An 8826-nucleotide genomic window follows, 5' to 3' on the forward strand; every position below is an offset into this window, starting at 1 on the left:
CTTCTGACTATTTTGTAGTAAGTAACGAATATGCTTCGGGGAAATGTATCGGAGTAAGTATACATTTTAATTAGGAAATGTAGTGGAGTAAAAGTAAAAGTTGGCTGAAATATAAAAACTCAAGTAAAGTACAGATACTCCCAAAATATACTTAAGTACTGTAACAAAGTATTATTACTTCGTTACATTACACCACTGATTATTTTATTTTTTAGCAGAGTAAATGTCAATTTTGGTAGGGCAAGTACAAACCACTGGACCAGAAGAAAAATCCTTAGTGTTGAATTCTGCAAAAATAATGGCGTAATATCAATGCATATGCCTTGCCTTGTATTATTAGGACCGAGAGGGACGCCACAAACTGGTCATCAGAGAAGCTGAAGGAGCTGCTCATGGGGTTGCAAGTGGAGAGTGAAGAAGGCAAGTGTGAGATCACAGAGGTCAGCAAGGTGGAGGGAGAAGCATCCATCAATAACCGCAAAGGGAAGCTTATATTCTTCTATGAGTGGAATCTGAAGGCCGCCTGGAAAGGTGAGGAAAGCGATTTGGATCAAAAGATTAATATGGCTAATTTAATGTTTAACTGTATCATTTATTTATGTTTGGTGGCTTTATAAACTATTTACATGATTTGGGCTGTCTGTTCGTATAGGGACATCAAAATCAGGCATCAAATACAAGGGGAATATTGAAGTTCCAAACCTTTCGGATGAAAATGACATGGACGACCTTGATGTAAGTTAAACAAAACATTTTTTGTATTTTTACATACTGTGCCTTCACCAGACTAAGGCCTCAAGATGCCTTAAAAGGATTTAAAATGAGACAAAACAACTAAAAATCAAGATGTTTCTAATTTTGATTAATTTTTTATTACTGAACATTGAATTCTGAATATTGAATAACTGTTATTTCCACAGTGTTGGAAACCTGGATATATGGGGAAGCCTCATTTTAAAAGTATGATTTCTAGACCTGGATAATTCATGTATTGTTAACATCTTTCAACTTAATTCAACTTAATGAGTATTTTTATAATGAATATACATGTTTCTAGTTATGCCAAACTCTAAAATGTTTTGTCAGGTAGAAATTCTGAATATTTTTCTTGAAATCTTTATCCTAAATCCTTATCCAGTAAATCACACAGAACTGGAAAGTCACTGGGCCTTCAAAAAATCTTGGCTTGGAGACAAAAAGGTTCAGAACCACCGATCTAAAGTATCTAAAACAGATGTAATTTGTTTGTTGATGAATTCAGTAGCTATGCTGAGTATATCTACTATGTAAGTGATGTTGAGTCTGAGTATTTTTTCGGGGTCACTCGCAGATCAGTGTGAGTCTTTGTAAAGATGAGCCCGAGACGGAGCTGCTTTCTCTGATGAGGAGCGAGGGAGTCAAAACAATCCGCACGGCGCTGGCCAGTTACGTGGACTTCCTCAAAACAGGTAAGTCTCACTGAGACGCCAAAACCAGCACCATGCATATGATAGCATTGCTGCTACTGCATTGTCTGTTGGATGTGGATTGTTATAATCTGTTATTATCTGTTGTAGAGTTCACACAGGGCATGATCCTGCCAACAGCCAATGGCGTGACAAAACAGCAGAAAGCGCAAGCAACAACCAAGTCAAACAAAACTCAGGTGAGCTATAAATTATACTTCTAAATGCTACTATGAATAAATTGATTTGTTTGTTATCCAGTGGCCCCAATAATATTTGAATACTTATGCCACATGGATGAGATTGTTTTAAAGGGTTAGTTCACCCAAAAATGAAAATTAGCCCATAAATTACTCACCCTCAAGTCATCCTAGGTTTATATGACTTTCTTCTTTCAGACGAATCCAGTTGGAGTTATATTAAAAATTGTCTTTGATCTTTCAAGCTGTTTCATGGCACTCAGCGGGTATTGCATGCATCAGTCCAAAAGCACGTAATAAAAATGCGCCCATCCATAAAAAAAAAAAGTGTCTCACACGGCTCCGGGGGGTGAACAAAGGCCTTCTGTAGCGAATCGATGTGTTTTTATAAGAAAAATATCCATATTCAAAACGTAATAATCACTTTAATCTAGCTTGCGCTCATTGTTGTACAAGGAAGCAGTTCCGGGCGGATGACGTATGAGGTCAGTGCTGCGCACTGCGCTGCGCAACCGGCTCTCATCGTTAAATCCTTAAAATTTATGTCTAACCAATTGATTGACATTAGTGGATGTAATTTTTGGTGAGTCTATGAAGTAAGCTCTAATTTTGAACATTAAATCTATTTCTGTTATTATCAGTGCTGTCTTTGTACTGTCTTTCACTGCTTTTCATGGCATTTGCTTTGAAATTTTGTTATATTCTGTTATATAACGCAATGTGAATTTTAGGACATGTATATATCCATGTTTTAAAGCCACAGTTTATGGACATGTCATGATGTATTGAAAACAATTTAAATATGTTAAAAATGTTATTAAAGCTTTGCTACTGAAGTATTTATTATTGAGCTAATACATAAAAAAATGTTTAGTGTTCAAATTCATATTATTGCTTTATCCTGATTCAATCCCGATCATTGTAAGCCTGATAATGATTTGTTTTGAGCAGCTGGGTTGGATTTTGTGGGAAAATGTCAGGCTTACGTCATTCATTCTTATGTGTTTGTGTCATATCTGTAAATACAGAAAACAAGCTCCAGCTTCTATATCGTGGTTGGCTTGAAATCTACAATAAATAGTGTTGTTGTGCAGAATTTTACTTAGTCGACTAGCTAGCATGTAACATGGACAGTTCTTAGCGGCAACCCTCCAATAAATCTGGTCACCTTACTTATATGCTTTGTTGAAAATGTTTCAGTGGAGCTTGATGTATCAATACAGATCTGCTCCGATGTGGTGATTAAATGAAACCATTGCGATTCCTCAAAACATCTGAACCTATGATCTACTCTGCAAGTAAAATGCAGTTTTATTTTCAACCACAGATGGTGATAGAGAGGCCAAAGTCCTGCGGGGCAGCTTCAGTTTAAACTTATAATTTGTTTGTGTTTTCAGATTGGCTCATGTAGCCCTGCTCCTCCTCCTCCCAACACAGGGGTAAAAATCCCCACCTGCAAGTTCTCATTAAAAGACACCTTCCTCACCTCACCAGAAGACCTTTACAGGGTCTTTCTCAATCAGGAGGTGAGTCTTTTGCCGCTACCACAGCTGACAGCCACCGACTCCCTGGGCTTTTATTATTTAATGAGCAGATAATTTCTCATTAGTGATTACATTTGTTTGAGAGGAATGACAAATTGTGTGTTACAGATGGTGCAGGCTTTCACACGCAGCAGTGCTGTGGTTGAGGCTGAAAAGGGTGGAAAGTTTCACCTGTTGGACGGAAACGTGAACGGAGAGTTCCATGAGCTGGTGAGATCTCGGATTCAAATCACATAAAGCATGATGACAGGAGACGCTGTCCTTTAAATCAACAGCTCGGCTAGAGAGTGATGACTTATGATTTGATTTTTGAAACCATGTGCTGTGGGTTTGACAGGTTCCTGAGCAGAAGATAGTCATGAAGTGGAGGTTCAACTCATGGCCTTGTGGTAAGAGAAATTTGTTCACCCTGCAGACAATTGAGTGACCACACTGGCATTTGCAAGTTTTGCAATCAGATAAATTACTATCTACATTGTTTGCTATAAATTGAATAATATTTAAATTGTAATAATATTTCACAATATTACTGTTTTTACTGTATTTTTTTATCAAATAAATGCAGCCTAAAGGCTGTTTCACACTGAGCGCGCGATGTGAAAAAGCGAGGCGAATCACAGACGGACTGTGCTTTCACACCAAGTGTGAAACCATTGTTCTCTTTCTGCTAAGTCACACCTACACACTAGGTGGCGCTGACCAATAATGCATTTTTCCTCAGATATGTATCTCATATATGGATTTAACTTCGTCTGCTGCTCAATATACAGCATTAAATTAAGGTAGAGGAAGACATTTTATTTATATAGTCCCTTTCCGTAACTCAAATAAAGTTTGGTTCTACACCAGAAATACAAACTATCTATAATGCTTACCAAAATGCATCTTAAAATATAATTAGTTACAATTAGCATCAAGCTACACTTTAAACTTACAATTTATGTGATTATTAATGTTTTTGGTTAAACCCCACTTTAAACCATAATCGAGTACTTGTAAGAACTTCCGATTGTGATCTAAAGTGGATTTTTATTCTATAATAGGCAGACATGCTCTCTTTGTATGTTTTATAATGGATTGAACACTACACCTGCCTATCATTTGTCATAAATATCCCTTATTGTTATGAAAATACCATGCGCTGCATTAAAACCCATACAGAAAATATATGGTGTATATGTGTCTGTTTGCTTTCATATTTCATGTGTAGAAAAATGTTTCTCTCATTTTTTCATACAGAAAGGCAGGAGATATTATCCCATAATTGACAGATCTTGAGTGAACATGCTCTGACTCATAACACTCGCGAGCGTGGAAGAAAACGGACAGTGCTCTTCACATAAGTCAGTGGAGAATTAATAGAAATTATGCTCTGTATAAAGAACAATGATAACCAGATACTATTGACAATAAGAACGCATCCTCTTCTCTCTCAAAATACTCTTCTTCTGTGTTTGTTTACACTGGTTTTCAAAACCGCGCCACCACTCTCACCCTTTTGTGCAACAGCAGCTGCTTCGGGCACGTGATCTAAGCTCAAATCTGATTGGATGGCTGTTTCATCCGATTGACGGGGGGAAAAACAACACACAGGACGGAAAAAAAAATCTTGCTTTTTCGCGCCGCGAATGATCATGCCTGGTGTGAATAGCTCCATAGGGATCTATTGTTTCGATTCAAAAGCGCCATAGCACAGAACATTTGCGCCAAATTTTCGCGTTCAGTGTGAAAAGGCCATAAATGGTTAGTTCACCCAAAAATGAAAATTCTGTCATTAATTACTCACCCTCGTGTTGTTCCAAACCCGTAAGACCTTCGTTCATCTTCGGAACACAATTTAAGATATTTTTGATGAAATCTGAGGGCTCTCTGACCCTCCCATAAACAGCAAGGTAACTACCACGTTCAAGGTCCAGAAAAGTACCAAGATGATCGACAAAGTAGTCCGTGTGTTACGAAGCTACGAGAATACGTGCGCGTTCACGACAGTATCATGACGGATCTGGGTCAGTGCCGGCACCGCCACACGCTCGCGTCATGATACTGTCGTGAAGGCGCGCATATTCTCGTAGCTTCGTAACTTTACAGTTGAACCACTGATGTCACACGGACTACTTTGTCGATCATCTTGGTACTTTTCTGTACCTTGAACGTGGTAGTTACCTTGCTGTCTATGGGAGGGTCAGAGAGCCCTCAGATTTCATCAAAAATATCTTAAATTGTGTTCTGAAGATGTACGAAGGTCTTACGGGTTTGGAACAACACAAGGGTGAGTAATTAATGACAGAATTTTCATTTTTGGGTGAACTATCCCTTTAAGTGAGAGCATAAGCACATTTCTTTTAAAAAATCTTAAACCTAAATCTCTTAGACCAGAAACCTTTAAATGGTAGTATAGTTCACTATATGGCAGAAGAATAATAAATTACGTATGTGGTCTGATATCACAAAAAATATTTTTTGATGCATGCCCCATTATAAATTTTGTATTTACCAGCTCTCGTTTACTGTCTGACAGCTGACTTTGAGAAACATCTAGATGATTATCTCTGCTCGTTGTTTACCGTCACTGTCTGTCCTTTTCTTTTTATTTCAGAGCACTATGCGATGGTGACATTGACTTTCACAGACAAGGGTAACGAGACAGAGTTGAAGATTGAGTGTTGGGCGGTTCCTGAGAGTGAAGAGGAACGAACACGAGATGGCTGGCAGAGGTACTACTGCCACGCCATTAAACAGACATTTGGCTACGGCGCACGACTCTGCTGAGCCCAGGATGTAGCGGCCTCCGTTTTTGGCTCTTTTGTTTGTTTAATGGTTTTTATTTTTGTTCATTTTGCTCCACCTACAAAAAGAGAGGATCAGAATGTGACTCTACTGAACAGCAGGCATCACATTGCTCCATTATCACATTCCTTTATTTGGATGATTTTGATGTTTACAGTGAATGAAAAGATGAGATGAGTGCTAAAGAGGAGACTTTGGTCATATGAAATATCTGTGTATGTGTGTAATATAGTGTACTTATTTTAGCATGGTAACTCTCTGACGGCACTCCTGTCCTGTTCTGTGAAAGGGCCACAGGGTTGAACGGTGCCTTTTATGCACTGGGTGGTTTTTGATACGTTGAGAGGCTTTTCTTTGGATCTTCTTGAAGACGGTTTGGAGAGAGAACAATAAAGAGAGATTTCGGACCACTTAATGTTTCTTTCTGGTGAAAATGGAGTTAATCATGTACATTTTTGTCATCACATCTAATAGTATTATGAACGTGATTTTTACTCATAGCCATTTATATTCACCTAAACAGATGCAAGCCGCAGAAAGCCTGTTTTTTTTTTTTTTCTCAAACGGACTGTATTAAAAAGAAAATCATGTGGAGTGCACAACTGGTTATTTTTAAATCACTGCTTTTCTATTTGCTTTATATTACTACAAGTACTGTATTTCAGCCTTTACAGGGTTTGCCTGGTTTTAGCTGCTGACATGTTTGAAAAGGGAACCACAGACCAATTTTAAGTCTATCAGAAGAAAATGTCGGTTGTTTTGCCACAAATTACGATCCAGAAAAAGGTTTGAGGCCTGTTTGAGTTTTATTTATTTTCTTGTATATTTTCTGCATCACACCTTGTGACCAGACAAAGAGCATCATTTACTAAAAATAAAAGTACTTTTGAAATATCCTATTTTATTCAGCCATTATTTTGCATTGCCCTATAATAGATATTTGGTTATTTAAAAAAAAAAAAAATTACTACATCTTGTCATACAGTGGGTACGGAAAGTATTCAGACCCCCTTAAATTTTTCACTCTTTGTTATATTGCAGCCATTTGCTAAAATCATTTAAGTTAATTTTTTTCCCTCATTAATGTACACACAGCACCCCATATTGACAGAAAAACACAGAATTGTTACATTAATGAGGAAAAAAAATTAACTTAAATGATTTTAGCAAATGGCTGCAATATAACAAAGAGTGAAAAATTTAAGGGGGTCTGAATACTTTCCGTACCCACTGTATATCACAGGAGTTAGGTTAGGAGTAGAAAATATTTATACAATATTGTGTAACATTGACATCTTAAAATATACCTTCTAGAATATTTACTATAAAATACAATTGACCTTGTCATACAATATGCCGCTTAAAGAACTCTGTAACCTGCTGTGGATAATAGTAACAAAACAGTGACCTGCCTTTAACAATGACAGATAGAAAAGAAAAGAACAAATATTTACCTTTAACTATAAATATGATATAATCACATGTCTCAGCTTAGAAAATCATGTTACATTATAAACAAGACAGTTCAAACTACAGTTTTAATTACGAATCCAACTGAAAGAAAAATAGTGGAGCTGCTCAAAATCACAAAATCTCTTATTATATAATAAACTAATTATTTTCTTCCTTATCGGAATTTAAAACTCCCTGGAAAACTTGAAAACAAAAATTCTATAATTAATTGCATGGTCAATATAATACCACAACAGCGCAATTTCACAAATTAAAAATTCAATATTTATGTCAGATGCTAAGAATAACAATAACACCCCGCCCCCTCCCAAAAGATGCTGGGTCTTCATAAATAACACTGCAGTTTTCAGCGAGAGATTGTTTGATGTTGTCAAACTTAAATAAGAATAAAAGGAAAAATTACGATTTGCAGAACACTGGGTTGATGTAGCAGTTTTACATATGAATATATCAGCACAAATCTCACCTTTTCAAAAGCCCGGTCAAGGTGAATGAGTTTCCAAGCAGATGAACAGCTCAGACTCCTGAAAAAGAAATGTACATAAAGAACATTGACAAGATTAAAAATACAAACAACCCTAATCAAGTTCCTTAACATCGTGTCAGTAAAATCAATCACAATAACTCACACTGGATGAATCACTGTTGATGACCAAATCATTGGTGGCTTTCTGGGGCGGCTCCTCCCTCTCCGGTGACCTGGCTTTGATAGACACACTTTGCCACCGTTTCCTAAAGGAAGATCATTTGATTACAATGGTGGCTTGTATGGAAAACACTGTATCTGCTTTCATCTATTTGCCGGGCCCCTGTGTGTTTTCACAAATTATACTGTACCTGTGTGACTGCCATTTGCCCTTAGTTTTGCACTCTGATGTTGATGCAGTGGAGGCCTGATCTGCCAAATCCTTCAGGAAGTCAAACAACTTCTCTGAATGAATGCACTGTTTCCTACAAAGATCATGTATAATAAAGTATAATAAAAGAACAGAAATAGATGGGAAATCACAAACTCTCAAAACGGTGGATAAGGCATAAGAATTGTTATGTTATTTAAAGGGGTCATAGGATGCCCATTTTCCACAAGTTGATATGATTCTTTAGGGTCTTAATGAAAAGTCTGTAACATAGTTTGGTTAAAATTTCTCAATGGTAGTTTAAAAACACCTTTTTTACCCTGTCAAAAACAGCTCTTTTCATAGCAAGCCGTTTTGTAGCATTTTCCTTTAAATGTTAATGAGCTCTGCTGACCCCGCTCCTCTCTTCCGAGCTGCTCTCACAGACTGTTTACTTTAGCTGTATTCATCGTGAAACTTGCTAATTAGCACATTATTAGGAAAGGCGATTTGCAAAGATTCATTAAAAAACCTTATACTC

At 37.1% G+C, this 8826-nt stretch overlaps 2 protein-coding genes across 3 annotated transcripts in view; one reads left to right on the forward strand and one right to left on the reverse strand.

Moving 5' to 3' along the window:
- Positions 1-6386, forward strand: part of LOC107719296 (activator of 90 kDa heat shock protein ATPase homolog 1-like) — an 11810-nt gene extending 5424 nt beyond the window's left edge. The window contains exons 2-9 of the mRNA XM_016526701.1: positions 341-531; positions 653-735; positions 1331-1448; positions 1557-1645; positions 3043-3171; positions 3298-3399; positions 3527-3578; positions 5786-6386. Coding sequence (XP_016382187.1) covers positions 341-531; positions 653-735; positions 1331-1448; positions 1557-1645; positions 3043-3171; positions 3298-3399; positions 3527-3578; positions 5786-5958 — 937 coding nt within the window. The 3' untranslated portion in view covers positions 5959-6386. The remainder of the gene's footprint in view (positions 1-340; positions 532-652; positions 736-1330; positions 1449-1556; positions 1646-3042; positions 3172-3297; positions 3400-3526; positions 3579-5785) is intronic.
- Positions 6387-7745: 1359 nt separating this feature from the next.
- Positions 7746-8826, reverse strand: part of LOC107719469 (dr1-associated corepressor-like) — a 2485-nt gene continuing 1404 nt past the window's right edge. Inside the window, exons 4-7 of one of the 2 annotated variants that reach the window (XM_016526897.1) lie at positions 8287-8400; positions 8079-8181; positions 7916-7973; positions 7746-7824 (exon numbers count right to left, since the gene is read on the reverse strand). In XM_016526897.1, coding sequence (XP_016382383.1) covers positions 7932-7973; positions 8079-8181; positions 8287-8400 — 259 coding nt within the window. In that variant the 3' untranslated portion in view covers positions 7746-7824; positions 7916-7931. Of the gene's footprint in view, positions 7832-7915; positions 7974-8078; positions 8182-8286; positions 8401-8826 lie in introns of both variants that reach the window. The other variant, XM_016526891.1, reaches the window with a different exon arrangement.

The sequence above is a fragment of the Sinocyclocheilus rhinocerous genome, unplaced genomic scaffold (genome assembly GCF_001515625.1).
Source record: "Sinocyclocheilus rhinocerous isolate Xijiao unplaced genomic scaffold, SAMN03320098_v1.1 scaffold343, whole genome shotgun sequence".
NCBI classification, from domain to species: domain Eukaryota; kingdom Metazoa; phylum Chordata; class Actinopteri; order Cypriniformes; family Cyprinidae; genus Sinocyclocheilus; species Sinocyclocheilus rhinocerous.